Source organism: Rhinoderma darwinii, chromosome 4 (assembly GCF_050947455.1).
Source record: "Rhinoderma darwinii isolate aRhiDar2 chromosome 4, aRhiDar2.hap1, whole genome shotgun sequence".
NCBI classification, from domain to species: Eukaryota; Metazoa; Chordata; class Amphibia; order Anura; family Rhinodermatidae; genus Rhinoderma; species Rhinoderma darwinii.
Genome location: NC_134690.1, coordinates 204,961,487 through 204,979,137, shown reverse-complemented (window position 1 = coordinate 204,979,137; position 17,651 = coordinate 204,961,487). Strand labels below are relative to the sequence as shown.

The 17,651-nt window shown below is 42.2% G+C and overlaps 1 protein-coding gene across 1 annotated transcript in view; it reads right to left on the bottom strand.

The window, feature by feature from the left end:
• Positions 1-17,651, bottom strand: part of CYB5R4 (cytochrome b5 reductase 4) — a 269,520-nt gene that overhangs the window by 169,472 nt on the left and 82,397 nt on the right. The window contains exon 4 of the mRNA XM_075862092.1: positions 9,143-9,227. Within this exon, the coding sequence (XP_075718207.1) occupies positions 9,143-9,227 (85 nt within the window). The remainder of the gene's footprint in view (positions 1-9,142; positions 9,228-17,651) is intronic.

The window sequence follows — 17,651 nt, the reverse complement described above, 5'->3', positions numbered from 1 at the left end:
ACAGATTTTGCTGCATTTGGTTTCTGGTCGCTATGTTGCATTTGCAAAGTCCCTGTGGGAGCAAAACAGTGGATCCCCCCCAGAAGTGACCCCATTTTGGAAACAACACCCTCAAGGTATTCACCTAGGGGTGTAGTGAGCATGTTAACCCCACAGGTGTTTTGCAGAAATTCGTGTGCACACGATGTGGGAGAATGAAAATGGGAATTTTTCCTTAGATACGCCAATATGTGGTGCCCGGCTTGTGCCACCATAACAAGACAGCTCTCAATTATTATGCGGTGTTTCCCTGTTTTAGAATCACCCTACATGTGGCCCTAATCTTTTGCCTGGACATTCGACAGGGCTCAGGAGTGAAAGAGTACCATGTAAAATTGAGGCCTAATTTGGCGACTTATAAAGTATTGGTTCACAATTGCAGAGGCTTTGATGTGAAATAATAAAAGAAACCCCTGAGAAGTGACCCCATTTTGGAAACTGCACCCCTCAAGGCATTTATTAAGAGGTGTAGTGAGCATTTTCACCCCACAGGTCTTTTCCATAAATGATTGCGCTGCGGAAGGTACAAATTAAAATGTTCCCTAGATATGCCAATTCAGTGTCAAACATGTCATGCCCAGCTTGTGCCACTTTTTTTTTTATATACACCGTTCACCGTACGTTATAAACTACATGTTTCCTTTATTCTGCGGGTCAGTACGATTCCGGCGATACCAAATTTATAGAACTTTTTTATAACTTTTTGCACAATAAAATTACTTTTGGAAAGAGAATGTATTTCTTCTGTCGCAATGTTGCGAGAGCCATAACTTTTAAATTTTCTTATCGATGGAGCTGTATGAGGGTTTGTTTTTTGCGAGACGAGGTATAGATTTTATCGGTACCATTTTTGGATACATGCGACTTTTTGATCACTTTTTATTTCAATTTTTGGAAGACAGTGACCAAAAAAACAGTAATTATGGCAGTGTTTTTGAGTTGTTTTTTTACGGCGTTCACTGCGCTGGATAAATAACATAATATTTTTATAGTTCAGGTCGTTACGGTCGCTGCGATACCAAATATGTATGGCTTTATTATTTTTTTCAATAATAAATGACTTGATAAGGGAAAAAGGGCGATTGTGTTTTGTGTTATTATTTGAAACTTTTATTGTATGTTTTCCAACTTTTATTTTTACTTTTTTTACACTTTTTTTTGCACTTTTCTTTAGTCCCACTAGGGGACTTGAATGTCCAACTGTTTGTTTGATGTTCTAATACATTGCACTACCTATGTAGTGCAATGTATTGGAACTGTCAGTTGTTCACTGACAGCAAGCCGATCAGGCTCCGCCTCTGGGCGGGGCCTAATCAGCTTACGTAATGGCAGACAGGAGTCCATTGTTAGGGCTCCTGTTGCCATGGTAGCAGTCGCCAGCCTTGCCATCGCATGGCAAGGCTGCCGATTTTCTACAAACCTCTAGGATGCAGCGATCACAATGGATCGCTGCATCGAAGGGGTTAATGCCAGGAATCGGAGCTAGCTCCGGTTCCTGGCGATAGATCGGGGTGTCCGCTGTTACATACAGCGGACACCCACTGCTGATGACGCCGGCTCAGCTTTTGAGCCGGAAGCTGAGCCGGCGCCATCTTGCCGATGTTCCCGGAAGCCTCCTGGGCCCCGCCGACGACGGGGCATAGGAGGATTCCGTTACAGGCTGATCGGGAGGTAAGCATTAGCCCTCCGATCGCCTTTGCAGCCACCGGCAACCCAGCGATCACGTTGCATGGGTGCCGGTGGCTATAAGCTCCTCACATGCTGCGATCTCTATTGAACGCAGCATGTGAGGGGTTAATCGGTCGGATCGGAGGCTAGCTCCGGTCCTGGCCGATACCTTAGGGTGCCAGCTGTAACATACAGCCGTCACCCGGCGGGGATGTCGCTGGCTCAGCTCCTGAGCCAGCTTCATCTCCATGACGTACATTTACGTGAAAAGGCGGTAAGCCACCGATTTTAATGACGTATATATACGTGATCCGGCGGGAAGGGGTTAATGGAGCAGACAAATCACAACAAAATGTGAAAAAAACCACTGTAATTTTTTATATATACACTCCTCAACATTGAAATTGCAACACCAAGAAGGGCAGGCCGTAATGTTACGCAACTCGAGGAAGTATCAGAGTTAGCGAAGATCTGCAAATGATGACATTTTCAAGCACCTAGCTCCAATCTGTGGCATGTGGAATGAGCATAAAAGCCAGATTAAAAGCAAAGTTTTTTAGCCACATGAAACCTCAGAAATCGGATCAAGTGTTGTGGGATGATTATGTGATGCCTCCAGTTCGTCGATGTACCAGTTATCACCACTTGTCGCCAACGGCACTGTTCAACGTTTCGTTCCAGGAGGTTGGGAGAACAACAAGGAATGGGAATGATAGCAAGAGGTACACGGAAGCAAACCTAGGCACGGACGGATTGTCTGATTGGAAGAATGCACATAGTGATCCATTCTGTACTGCAAGTAAAATTAGACGTTACATACCAAACCTAGGGCGGCAACCAGTGTCGCCACAAACCATCAGAAGGCATTTCATGACATTGGGCTACGAATGAGCCAGACGTCCAGCTACAAGTGTTCCACCAAACACACCGTCGCTCTCAAAAGCTATCATGTTGCACAGCAAGACAGCAACGGAGGTCAATCCTCTTCAACAAGGAGTCCTGCTTTTGTCTCGGACGCAATGATAGTTGGAGATTGGTCTGGAGACTACGTGGGCAATGCTATGAAGAGGCCTTCACAAGGGAACGTCACACTGATCCAACGCCCAGGATTATGGTGCGGGGTGGAATAAGGTCTTCATTTTAGGTACACTAACAGCTTGTCGTTACATTGATTTGTTCATGGAACCAGTGGTACGGCCATTTCTCCAAAGTGTCCCAGAAGCCATTTTTCAACAGGACAATGCCAGGCCACAAGTTACTCGTGCTACTGTGAGCAGACTGCATGGCCTAAACGTGCTAACATGGCCTGCAGTGTCTCCGGACTTGTCTCCCATCGAACACAACTGGGATGTCAATGGTTGGCAATTGCAAAGGGAGCTGCTAGAAGCCAATCTTTAGGATTTGCATGCCCAAGTGAATTCAGTGTTGAATAACTTATCTCAGACAACAATTCATAACCTCATTGATAGAATGCCAAGGCGTGTAAGAACGTATATTTCTGCGCATGGTGCTCATACTCTATACTGAATAAATCAAGGTGTTAGTCATCTTCTCTTTCCGTTAGCCTGGATTGCTGTAAGGGGAGAGTGAAGAAGACTATAAGGCTATAGTCACACAATGGTGGAAAAAAAATGGATCAACTGTCAGTTTTTCATGGCTGTTTTGCATCGGTGTGCTTCAAAATTTACATTCACTTCCTGGCTGTCTGACCGTTTTGAACCACTGTAGGTCATCAGTTTGCTATCCGTTTTTCATGGCCGTCCAAGAAAGCAGATGAATTTGATTCATCCGGGTTTTTATTGTACCAACTCTCTGAAAATACCACAGTGCCCATGTAGTGCCGAAATGCCGCTGTAGATAGTGTCCATATATATAGTGCCAGTTCCCACATAGTGCCCATGAAAAGGTAGCGCCAGAGTCCACTGTAGATAATTCCCCATATAGTGCCACAGTGTCTATGTAGATAGTGCCACAACCCCTGTAGATAGTGCCACACACCCCTCCCCCTGTGGATAGCGCCACTGTCGGCAACACTGGCTGGTTATTCCACTCATAGCGGGAGCCCCTGACGTTACAGTCCATATACGTTACAGTCGACTGCGCTATTGATTCCATCGTTAAAACGGAAAGCTGCCGGAATGGTGATGAACGGAAACCATTAGCAATGTTTCCGTCACCATTGATATCAATGGTGACGGAAACGGAAGCTGTGGTTTGTTGGACTTTCCGTTGCGGGGTTCACCCGACAGAAACCTCCGACGGAAGCCCGAAACGGAAAGCCAACGCAGATGTGAACAGGCCCTCAGTTAGTCAGTTACTGATTTGAGGGCCATGAGAATGCAAATGTATTTTATATTAAGAACAATGCGGATGTAAGCTGTGGTTTAATGTTGATGTCAAAACATTAAAGGAAGGTAGTGCTGTTGTGGAATAGGAACTGGAAAGCCATCAATTACAACAACCTACTTAAAGGAGAGACATCAGATAAAGCTTAGAGGTTGGCGGAAGCCTTTCTTTTCAGTAAGAATCTGATTTGGCCTAACCCTAGGCAGGCCATTAGTAATGCTATTGTTTTAAAGGATTTGAGGAACATTTGATGCTTTTACAGTAAATGTAAAGCACTCGCACTTTGAGCAGCAGCTAATATATCAACATTGGAAAAACAAGTGTGCGCATTGAGAGCATCAATTTTAAACCACCATCAAAATTACACCAAATTTTTTTTTTCTTTTTAACATGCTGGAAATTCATGAAACTGATCTTTTTCCTGAAGATTTAATTCATGAGATAACAAAACCATCCTTTGTGTTCTTCATGCTTCCCAAAAAAATAGGAACGGTAAGCTATGAGGCAAAATTTACATGCAGTGATTGCTTGTAAGTTTTAGACAGAATGAGAGATGAGTACCCTGAGCAAAACCAGTGTCGGCGTTGAGGAGACAAGTCAGCCAAACACTGAGGACCTTAGCGGGGATTCAGAACCAGAGTGATGTCTCCAGCAAAACAACAGCTGTACCGCAAAACGGCTAGAAGCAACCATCCATACAGAAAAAAAACATCTGGTGTCCATAGAGAATAATTACAAACGGAGGTAAAGAGAGCAGCGTCCCGGACTATATTGTGAGGCCTGAGTTGTCTAGTTGGAATATTCTGATATTATCTTCAGTTTAATTGAGCGAGGGACTGTTCTGATACAAAGAGGGATTTGCCAAAGTATTGCAGTATCCTGGTTCTCACTGTTGCGAAGAGATAGATATATATATATATATATATATATATATATATATATATATATACACACACACACACACACAATATATGGGCAAATGTATTGGGGACCTGCATGTTCCACTTACAGTAGCTTTTATGACATCCCATTCTAAATCCACAGGCATTAATATGGAGTTGGTTCCCCCCTTTGCAGATAAAACAGCTTCCACTCTTCTGGGAAGACTTTCTACAAGATTTTGGAGCGTGTCTGTGGGGATTTTTTCCCATTCATCCAGAAGAGCATTTGTGAGGTCAGAAACTGATGTTGGACAAGAGGGCTTGCAATCTCTGTTAGGATATGTTCACACGTTGAATCAAAAACGTCTGAAACTACGGAGCTGTTTTCAAGGGAAAACAGCTTTTGATTTTCTAGCGTATTTTAAGCCACTCACGTTTTTCGCTGCGTTTTTTACGGCCGTTTTTGGATCTGTTTTCTGTAGAGTCTATGAAAAATGGCTCCAAAAACGTCCCAAGAAGTGACCTGCACTTCTTTTTTGCGGCCATTTTTTTATATGAAAAACGGCCGAAAATAGGATTGTGTGAACATACCCTTCGGCCTTATTCACACGAACGTGTTATACTTCCGTGCTACGTGCGTGATTTTCACACGCGTCGCACGGACCTATGTAAGTGAATGGGGTTGTTCAGACTGTCAGTGAATATCACGCAGCGTATGTGCGCTGTGTAACTCACGACATGTCCTATACTTGCCCGTGTTTTGCGCAGCACGCACCCATTGAAGTCAAAAGGTGCGTGCAAATCGTGCTCGGCACACGGAAGCACTTCCGGGTGCCGCGTGTGATTCGCGCAACAGTAGTAAAAGGAATGAATGAAAACAGAAAAGCACCACGTGCTTTTCGGTTTGTAAACATAAAAGCAGAGTGTCAAAATCACGCAGCCACGCAGCATATGCTGATGACACACGGACCTTTTGTGCACACAAAACGCAGCGTTTTTGCGAGCGCAAAACGGACACGTCTGTGTTAATAAGTCCTTACAGTTCATCCCAAAAGTGTTCGATGGGGTTAAGGTCAGGGCCCTGTGTGGAGCAGTCAAGTTCTACCACACCAAACTATACCTTTAGGGACCCCGCTTTGTGCACTGGGGCCCTGAATAACAACCCCATAGCATAATCCCTCCTCCACCAAACTTTACAGTGAGCACAATGCAGGCAGAAAGGTAAAGTTCTCCTGCCATGCGCCAAACCAAGACTCAATCAGCAGCTGCATGCAAGCCTTAAAGGGAATGTGTTGTTAGCAAAAAATGTTTTGTTTTTTTTAGTTAAACAATTAGTGTGTAGGTGATTAAACATTGTTCTAATTTTTTTTATTTTTTTCACGAGTCAGGAAATATTATAAATTGGATTCAATTGGATTCTAATTTATAATATTTCCCAGTGCTGGTCACTAGATGGAGCAATTCCCAAAATTGCAGCATTGCATGTAGTCAAGCAACCACATTGCTTTATGCTGCAAAATTGGGTAAAAATCCCTCGCTCTAGTGAGCTCTCAGAATCCCCCCTCCTTTATCCTGGCTAGTGCCGGGAGAAACGAGGGGATTGAACGGTCTAACCTCCTACACTGTGTGTCGCCATTTTTTGAGCTAACACACAGTGTAGTAGGTTAACATACACTAGTAAACATACAGTAAAACACGAACATACATAGAAATCACTTACCTGCTCTAGTCGCCGCCGCTCCCTCCGGTCCGTCCGCTCCGTCTGCTGCCGCTGCTCCATGTGCACAAGTCCGGAAGCCGCGACCGGAAGTAGTAATCTTACTGTCCGGCCGCGACTTCCGGTCCACAGGAAAATGGCGCCGGACGGCGCGCATTTCAAATTGGACTGTGTGGGAGCGGCGCATGCGCCGTTCCCACACAGACGGCGTACACCATAGTGGATGGAACGGGCCCCGTTCGCATTCCCTATGGGACTGGAGCTGCCGTATTCCATGTCTGTATGTGATGTGTCGTTAATCGACACATACAGAAATGGAAAAAAAAATGGCAGCCCCCATAGGGAAGAAAAAGTGTAAAAATAAAAAAAAGTAACACACAAACACACAAATAAATACAAACGTTTTTAATAAAACACTAACATCAAACTGATATTAGTGGTGACACTGTTCCTTTAAATCACCAAGCAACATGCCAAGCATCAGATTGAGTGGTGTAAAGCACGCCGCCACTGGAGCAGTGAAATCGTATTCTGTTGAGTGACGAATCACCCTTCTCTATCTGGCAGTCTGATTGACGAGTCTGGGTTTGGCGAATACCAGGAGAACATTACTTGCATGACTGCATTGTGCCAACTGTAAAGTTTGGTGGAAGAGGTGTAATGTCATGGGGTTGGTTTTCATAGGTTGGCCTAAGCCCTTTAGGTTTAACCCCTTCCCGACGTAAACTTTCAGATTTTCATTTTCGTTTTTTCCTCTCCACATTCCAGAAGTCATAACACCTTTATTTTTCCGTCGATATAGTACTATGAGGGCTTGATTTTTGCGGGACGAGTTGTAGTTTTTCGTAGCATAATTTATTTTGCCATTTAATATACTAGGAAACGGGGGAAAAATTATTTGTGGGGTAGAAAATGAAAAACACAGCGATTCCTCCATGTTTTTTTGCGCGCTGTTTTTACGGAATTCCCTGTGCAATTAAAACAACATGTTAACTTTATTCTGCGGGTCAATACGATTACAGCGATACCAAATATATGTAGTTTTTTCTATATTTTACTACTTTTACAAGTAAAAACCTAAGTGTAAAAAAGAAAATTTATTTTGCATCGCCAAATTCCGAGAGCCATAACTTTTTTATTTTTCCGTCGATTAAGTGGTATGAGGACTTATTTTTTGCGGGATAAGCTGTAGTTTTTAATAATACCATTTTGGTGTAAATGCGACGGTTCGATCACTTTTTATTTCATTTTTTGTGGGAGATTAGGTGACCAAAAAATAGACATTCTGGCGTTTACAATTTTTTTTTTTTTACGGCGTTCACCGTGCGGGTTAAATAATGATATATTGTAATAGTTCAGACTTTTACGGACGCGGAGATACCAATTATGTATATTTATTTATTTTTTTACTATGCTCTAGGGGGAAAATGGCAAAAGGGGGGTTTTTTGAACTTTTAATTTTTAATTTATTTTTTTTTACACACAAAAAAAACCAAAACTTTATATAACTATTTTCCTTTTTTTTTTAGTCCCCCTAGGGGACTTCATCCAGGGATCGTTAGATCGCTTGCACGATATACTGCAATACGAATGTATTGCAGTATATCGTGATTCTGACAGGCATCTATTAAGCCCTGCCAGAGGCAGGACTTAATAGGTGTACAAAGATGGCGGACCTGGGGGTCTTCATTAGGCCCCCAGGCAGCCATAGCAACCATCGCCCCCCATGATTACATTGCGGGGGCGCGATGAGCTGTTAGAGGGGGTCGCCCCCCTCTTTCTCAAGATTTAAATGCTGCGGTCGGTATTGACCGCGGCATTTAACTAGTTAAACTGGCGGGATCGCGCTCAAGCGCGATGCCGCTAGTTACTCTGAAGTGTCGGCTGTAATATACAGCCGACACCGGCATTGTATGGAGCGAGCTCACTGTGTGAGCCCGCTCCATACATCCCCTTCCCGGCTATGACGTAACTGTATGTCATATGTTGGGAAGGGTTTAATGAAGGGAAATCTTAATGCTTCAGCAAACCAAGACATTTGGACAATTGAATGCTTCCAACTTTGGGGGAACTATTTAGGGAAGGCCCTGTTCAGTTCCAGCAAGGCTGTGCCCCTATACACAAACAAGGTCCATAAAAGGCAAGGTTGGGTGAGTTAAGGTGTGGAATAACTTGACTGGCCCACCCAGAGCCCTGACATCAACCCCATCAAACGCCTTTGGGATGAACTAGAACGGAGATTGGGAGCCAGACCCTCTCCTCCAACATCAGTGTTTGACCTCACAAATGCTCTTCTGGATGAATTCCCACATACACACTGCAAAATCTTGTAGAAAGCCTTCCTAGAAGAGTGGAAGCTGCAATGGAGAACAACTTAATATTAACGCCTATGGATTTAGAATAGGACGTCATTAAAGTTCCTGTAGGTGTAATGTGCAGGTCCTCCAATACTTTTGTCCATATAGTGTAGATTGTATATCTGAAGTTTTACCTTTTAATAATGCAGCGTGTTTCACAGCCATCCTCCCGATTAGACACTCCTTCAGCATGGACTCATAGTTAACCCAACGATGAACCTGAGAATATAAATAATCTCAGAATTATACTATATATTTGTAGATCCTAAGCGTGCAAAACAAAAAGTAGATAAATACACCAGACTTGATTTTGTTACTGAACCGTTCACAGAAAAAACGTGATCAATGGGTAATGCAGCTGATAACAGAGATAATAGAAAAAATATATTATAATCTTTGAATATATTCAATGTGATATCTCCAGTCTACCTTTTAAATACTCAAGAAATTATTTAACCATATTTATTGATAATGGTCGTATAAAGATGTTTATGATCTGCTCTAGAAGAGCAGCCAGTCTATTGTGAATTAACCCGCTAGTGACCGCACATAGGTGTTTTTACGGAGGCCACTAACGGGCTTTATTCTGATGCAGCGCCGTAAAAGGCTACTGCATCAGAAAAAACCACCGCCAGGTAAATCTCCCTGCTCTCCGCTACCAGAGGTAGCGGAGGGCTGGGAGCAGCCCTGCTCGGGCGGGCAGGATTGATATCAGTATCGATCTTACTCGTTTAATCCCTCAGATGCGGCGTTCAATAGCGAGCGCCACATCTGAGTGGTTTTAGTGGGTGGGGGCTCCCTCTCTTACCCCACCAGCACCATGTGATTCGATCGCAGGATGTCGGTGGTTTCTATGGCACCTGGGGCTTTAACAAATGCCCCCAGGTCTGCCTCTAGTTGATGCCTATTAGACCATGCCAGAGGCAGTAATACACTTAATATTATAAAAGCGATCAGAGAATCGCACAGTAAAGTCACCTAGTGGGACTAGAAAAAAAAAGTTTAACAAAAAGTTTATAATAAATAAATAAAAATCCCAATAAAAAAAAAAAAAAAAAAAAAGAAGATTAAAAAAACACTTTTTCCCCTTACATGCTTTATTTTAAAAAAAGAAACAAAAGTAAAAAAATTACACATATTTGATATCGCCGCATTAATAACGACCCCACTTATAAAGCTATTACATTATTTAGCCTGCACGGTGAACGCTGTAAAAAAATAAAAAATAATGCCAGAATTGCTTTTTTCCGTTCATCCTGCCTTAAAAAAAACAAAATAATCTTGAAAAAAAAACAACGTGTTTTAATGGTGCAATAGTAAAACATAAGAAAACTATATAAATTCGGTATCGCCGCAATCGTAACAACCCACTGAATAAAGTTATGCTATTTATACCACACGGTAAATGGCGTAGATTTAGGATGCAAATAAGTGTGCCGAAATTGCTGGATCCCCACCCCCCACAAAAAAAGTTAATAAAAGTTAATCAATAAATTATATGTACCCCAAAATGGTGATATTAAAAAATACAACTTGTCCCGCAAAAAAACAAGTCCGTAAGCCTCATGCACACGACCATATTTTTTCCCACTCGTAAATACAGGCGTAAATACGGTTCCGGTGTCACCAGTATTCCATCTGTATTTTCGGGCACTTTTTCGATGCAAAATTGCACTGCACTAATCGGCAGCCCCTTCTCTCTATCAGTGCAGGATAGAGAGAAGGGGCAGCCCTTTCCGAGGTAAAAGTAAAAGACATTCATACTTACTCGGCCGTTGCCTTGGTGACGCGTCCCTCTCTTGACATCCAGCCCGACATCCCTGGATGACACGGCAGTCCATGTGACAGCTGCAGCATGTGATTGGCCTGTGATTGGCTGCAGCGGTCACATGGGCTGAAACGTCATTCAGGGATGTCGGGCCAGATGTCGAGAGGGACGCGTCACCAAGGCAACGGCCGGGAGACCGAACTGGAGGAAGCAGGAAGTTCACGGTAAGTATGAACGTCTTTTTTTTTTTTTACAGGTTGCTCTATATATTGATCGGAATTCACTGTCCAGGGTGCTGAAAGAGTTACTGCCGATCAGTTAACTCTTTCAGCACCCTGGACAGTGACTATTTACTGACGTCGCCTAGCAACGCTGCCGTAATGACGGGTGCGCACACGTAGTCACCCGTCATTACGGGAGCTCCATAGACTTCTATGGGCTGCCCGTGCCGTTATTACGGCCTGAAATAGGACATGTTCTATCTTTTTCAACGGCACGAGCACCTTCCCATAAGAAAACGGGAAGGTACCCGTGGCCAATAGAAGTCTATGAGCCCGTTATTATGGGTCGTAATTACGACCCATAATAACGGGAGTTTTTACAGTCGTGTGCATGAGGCCTTATACAGCTATGTCGACGCAAAAATAAAAAAGTTATAGCTCTTTGAATGTGACGAAGGAAAAACTTAAAAAATAGCTTGGTCGTTAAAGAGGCTCTGGACACTATCTCCTACATAAGGAGATTGGCGGTATAATGTAGGTGACAGCAGTGCTTTTTATTTAAAATAACGATCTATTTTTACCACTTAATTAGCGTTTTTAGATTTATGCTAATGAGTTGTTTAATGCCCAAGAGGGCGTGTTTTTACTTTAGACCAAGTGGGTGTTGTACAGGGGAGTGTATGACGCTGACCAAAGTAAAAATACGCCCCTTTTGGGCATTAAGCAACTCATTAGCATAAATCTAAAATCGCTAATAAAGTGGTAAAAATAGATCGTTTTTTTTTATAAAAAGCATTACTGTCACCTACATTACAGCGCCGATCTCCTTATGTAGGAGATAGGACACTTATAATGTGGTGACAGAGCCTCTTTAAGGTCTGAAAAAAAGGCTGGTCATTAAGGGATTAAAGGGTATAAAGACCTTTGCAACCAATATTTTTATTGCTCCAATGTATATGAAAAAAACAAAACAAATGAAACAACTTTACATAAAGTCTTAATGAAATATCTATCGTTTTACGTAGGCAGCTCCCATGTAGGTCCCTGCGTTTCCATGATTAGAGATGACAACCAAACACTGTTTAGTCGGATCCTGTATTCTTACTCTATTTTCCATCTGTCCTCCACCTCTTGCCAAAATACAGAGTGAATAAAAACAGGTAGGGGACACATGTAAGGGGGTATGAATGTAAGCAGAAAGTGCAGGGACAAATGAAAAGGATCAGACTACACAGGGATTGCTTCTAGTCTGAAACTATAGTGACACATTGGTAGGAGATTTTAATCAAGAGTATGTGTAAAGTTACATTAAAAAAAGAAAAAAAAAAGGAAAAGATTGAAACACCTTTTAGGCTGAATGCACACGTTGCGTATTACGTGTGGATTTGCTGTGCGTATGTTCATGAGGCAAATCCGCAGCATAATACAGCGAAGTACAGTACCAGCAAAGTAAATGATTTCAAGAAATCTCATCTACACGGTGCAGATTTTTCTCTACTTGTAAATTGACCTGTGGTGAGTATTTTAAAATCCGCAGTATGTCAATTTATCCTGCGTTTCCGCTTGCATTTCTATCATGTCGGTAGCACGTCTGCAGACAACGATAATATTTAAGGCATTTAATACTATACAATTAGCCGATGAGTGCGCGTTTGCTCATTCATCGGCTGATCGTTGCCCTTTTTACACAGAGCAATTATCAGGAACAAGCATTCTATGAACACTCGGTTGCCCAATTATTGGCAGGTGTAAAAGGGCCCTTAGAGGGACAGGCCCATGTCACTTGGTCGGTGCTCAGCATGTGGCTGATCACCTTTGATTACATAAATCTGCTGAGAACTGCCATACTTTTCCTGAGCAACAAGGTCCTTTAAATGAATTCATTTGTGAAGGTGTTTGTTGTTTGCGGTTTTAAATTTGATCCGGACTGTTTCTCAATTCTGCCTTTAGATTGCCGCGTGCCATGACCTGTATTGGTCTTATAGTGTTGCAATATTGATTCTGTTACCTTGCTTCGGAAATATAATCTGCAAGCGGTCGCTATTGGGGACTTTCGACTACCCTCGTGAGTGGCATTTAAGGTTAAGATTGCAAAATTCATTAGACTCGGCTCTCTGTTTTATCCTTATGCCAAATGTAATAGTGAAACGGTGGGTCAATGCTCCTGTTCAGAAGCTTGACCAAGACAGTATTATAGTATAATGTCCACAATGGTCAACATTTATTATTCAGTTTAAGCCGGATATTGACAAATATTGCATAGGCAAGAAATATGAGCGTGGTCTAGATGTAAATATACTTTTAGACTAATTTTACAAAGGCAAAAAAAAAAAAAAAGGCCACAAATGTACTACTGCTTATGGTAGGCATAAAAATAAACTTAAACACAGTCATACTAAGGCGCAATTCTCACCAACTATCCTCTCCAATTTCATTGGTGACAAATGTGCCATTATTATTATTAATGTGGGCCATTGTTTCCAACTGAAAATGTAAAATTATTCCCAACATGGGCGGAGATTAAGTTGTAACTACATCTGACAACTTATATACAGTGGATATAAAAAGTCTACACACCCTTGTAAAAATGCCAGGTTTTTGTCATGCCAAAAAAATCAGTCCAAGATTAATCATTTCAGAACTTTTCCACCTTTAATGTGACCCATAATCTCTGTTCAATTCCATTGAAAAACAAACGGAAATCATTCAGAGGGGAAACATAAAAATAACCAAACTACAATAATGTGGTTGCAGAAGTGTGAACACCCTCTTATAATTGGGGATGTAGTTGTTTTCAGAATTTGCCAATCACACTTAAACTCATGTTACATGGTAGTCAGTACACAGCTGCCATTATTTGAAGTGATTCTGAATAACCCCATATAAAGTTCAGCTGTTCTATTAGGATTTTCCTGACATTTTCTTTGTTGCATGTGACAGCAAAAGCCATGGTTCATAAAGAGCTTACAAACACATCAAAGGGATCTCATTGTTGAAAGGCATCAGTCAGATGACGGGTACCAAAGAATTTCCAAGCCATTAGATATACCATGGAACACAGTGAAGAAGGTCATTAAGGAGTTGATTACATTCGGCACAACAGTGACATTACCAAAAACTGTACGTCCCTCAAAACTTGATGAAAAGACCAGACGAAAATTGGTCCAGGAGGCTACCAAGAGGCCTATAGCAACATTAAAGAAGCTGCAGGACTTTCTGGCAGGTACTGGTTGTGTAGTGCATGTGACAACAATCTCCCGTATTCATATGTCTGGGCTGTGGTGTAGAGTGGCAAGACAGAAGCCTTTTCTAACAAAGAAAAACATCCAAGCCCGGCTATGTTTTGCAAAGACCTACATCAAGTCTGCCAAAAGCATGTGGGAAAACGTGTTATGGTCTAATGAGACCAAGGTTGAACTTTTTGGCCATAATTCCAAAAGGTATGTTTGACGCAAAGCCAACACTGCACATCACCAAAAGAACACCATACCCACAGTGAAGCATGGTGGAGGCAGCATTACGCTTTGGGGCAGTTTTTCTGAGGCTGGAACTGGGGCTTTAGTCAATATGAAGGGAATTATGAACAGTTCCAAATATCAGTCAATATTGGCACAAAACCTGCAGGCCTCTGCTAAAAAGCTGAAGATGAAGAGGAAATATAACCCAAAATAGTTTCTAATTAACATTTCCCATATGTCTACTTTAGATTGGCATCGTTTTTTGAACATGCTTCTATTTTTCTAGGAGGTTACAAGGCTTAAAACTGGCAGAAATGTCTCACATTTTCAAGAAAATATCAAAAGGCAATTTTTTCAGGGACCAGTTCAGTTCTGAAGTGGTTTTGAGGGGCCCATATATTTGAAACCCTTATAAAAACACCCCATTTTAAAAACTGCACCCCCTCATAGTATTCAAAACAGCATTTCAGAAAGTGTTTTAACCCTTCAGGCATTTCACAGGAATTAAAGCAAAGTGGAGATGAAATTTACAAATTAAGTTTTTTTGCCATGTCAAATACTTTTATGTTAAAAAGACAAAAGTATAGAAGGTATGATACCTTTATTGGCTAACCATAGAAGTTCTATATGCAGCTTTCAGAGCACACAGGCTCCTTCTTCAGGCAATTTACAAATAAATGACTGAGATGAAAAATGGACAACATTTAAGATGTTCCACAAAGACAATTAGTACATGAGGTGATACATCATTAAGATAAGCCGGGGCAATAAAACTGAGGTTATAGGGGTGATGACTTAGGAGTTAAGGCATCTGGAGTCAGTCTGATGGGGGATGTGACGTGTGTCCATCTAGTGGCTCATAAATCCAGGTGTTAGATTGAGGCCTTGTGTCAATGACTGGAATTTTATCATCATCTTGAATTCCCAAATTTTTCTTTCTCTGTTGTTTTTAAAATGACCCTTCAGAATTAGTACCTTTAAATCTGCCAAACTGTGATCAGGTCCAGAGAAGTGTTTTCCCACGGGTGTATCCACCTCCTGTTTTGTATGTCTGTGAAGATTCATCCTGGTTTGTAGTTTTTGTATGGTTTCTCCAATGTAGATTCCTTTATTGATGCACCTTGTACATAGGATCATGTACACTACATTGGAGGATGTACAGGAGAACGTGCCAGTGATTTTATAGTCCTGCTGCGTGTTTGGTATCTGGATGGTGTTTGATGACCAGATGTTGGTACAGGTCTTGCATTTTCTACTGTTGCAAGGAAAAGTGCCAGTCTCTGATGGTGGTGAGAGGGCACTTCTGACCAGGAGATTCCTTAGGTTTGGTGGCTGTTTGTAGGCAAGGAGAGGTAAATCCGGGAATATTTCCTTCAGTTTATTGTCTTTGTTAAATATAGGTTGGAGATCAGAAGCAATTTTCCTCAAGATGTTCATTTGTGGGTTGTACATGACCACTAGGGGCACCCTGCTGTTGTCTTCCTTCTTTTTGTACTCCAGAAGATTGATCCTTGGGATTCTTGTGGATCTGTAGATCTGATCATCTATAATCCTTGGATGGTATCCCTGTTGTAAGAATGTATTCCTCAGTGATAGCAGGTGTTGTTTTCTGTCTGAACAGATCCGTATGTATCGCAGAGCCTGGCTGTAGATGATGGATTTCTTTATGTGTCTCGGATGGAAGCTGTTCCATCTCAGATATGCTGGACGGCCTGTAGGTTTATCGTAGATAGTTGTTTGTATGGTATTGTTTCTCATGTATATGGTCATGTCCAGGAAATGTATTGGAGATGTAGAGTAGTTGAGAGTGAGTTTGATGGTAGGATGGAACTTGTTGACGTTTTTGTGTAAAGAAAGCAGTTCATGTTCAGAGCCTGTCCAGATTATTAACAGGTCATCAATGTACCAGAAATATACTGGAGGTTTAGTTGCGCAGGTTGATAAAAACTCCTCCTCTAGTTTGGCCATGAACAGGTTAGCATATTGTGGTGACATTTTGCTACCCATAGCGCTTCCCATACATTGCAGATATATATCTTTGTCAAATGAAAAATTATTTTGATGGATTACGAACCTGATGAGTTGTAGGGCTGGCTCTGTCGCTAGATTGTTCTTTTGAGGAAGGTGTTGGCATGCGGTTATGCCATCCTCATGGGGGATGTTAGAATAGAGACTCCACATCCATAGTTGCCAATATTGTTCCCTCTGGTAGTGGATCTAGGGCTGAGAGTTTGTATAGGACGTCCGTGGTGTCCTGGACATAACTGGGTGTTCACCTCACCAAGGGCTTTAGAAGATTTTCCACCCAGCCAGAAATAGTCTCAGTTAAAAAGTCCCAACACCTGAAATGATTGGTCTCCCTGGATTGCCTTCTTTACGTATTTTAGGTAACATGTAGAATGTACCCGTTCTGGGATTGTCCGTTAAAAGGTCCATTAAACTGTCTGACACAGCGTTGAAACTATTGATGATATGGACAAGTTCCCCTATGTATTGTTTGGTGGGGTCTTCATTAACCCCTTAACGCACCATGACGTAACTGTACGTCATGGTGAGCAGTAAGTTCGCGCACCTTGACGTAAAGTTACGTCAGTGCTTTGACAGTTAACCGCCGCGCGGCGCTACACCGCAGCGGCGGTTAACTGTGCAGGGTGTCAGCCCTGCTCTCCCCGTTGCCGATCAGCGGCATGTCGCCGCTGATATCGGCAGTTAACCCCTTAATTGCGGCGCTCGATTTTGAACGCCACAATTAAGGTCTTTAGCGCCGATCGGCAGCCCCCATGTGAAATCACGGGGGCTGGCGATGGTACCCATGGCAACCGGACGCCAGACAATGGCTTCCGGGTTGCCATGTACAGAAGCCTATGAGGACCACCCCGAGGGTGGTCGTCGTAGGCTTCCTGTCAGTGTGACTGTCACGTCACAATGACAGTTGAAATGCATTACACTACGTGTGTAGTGTAATGTATTCCAGCAGCGATCAGAGCTGCAAGTCTAAGTGTCCCCTAGTGGGACAAGTGAAAAAAGTAAAAAAAAGAATAAAAATGTTTTAAAAAAAGTGTAAAAATAAAAGTTATAAGTGATATAAACTAGAACTGCTTTTTTTCCTATAATAAGTCTTTCATTATAGGAAAAAAAATGAACACGTAAAAAAAAAGTACACATATTTGCTATCACCGCATTCGTAACGACCCCA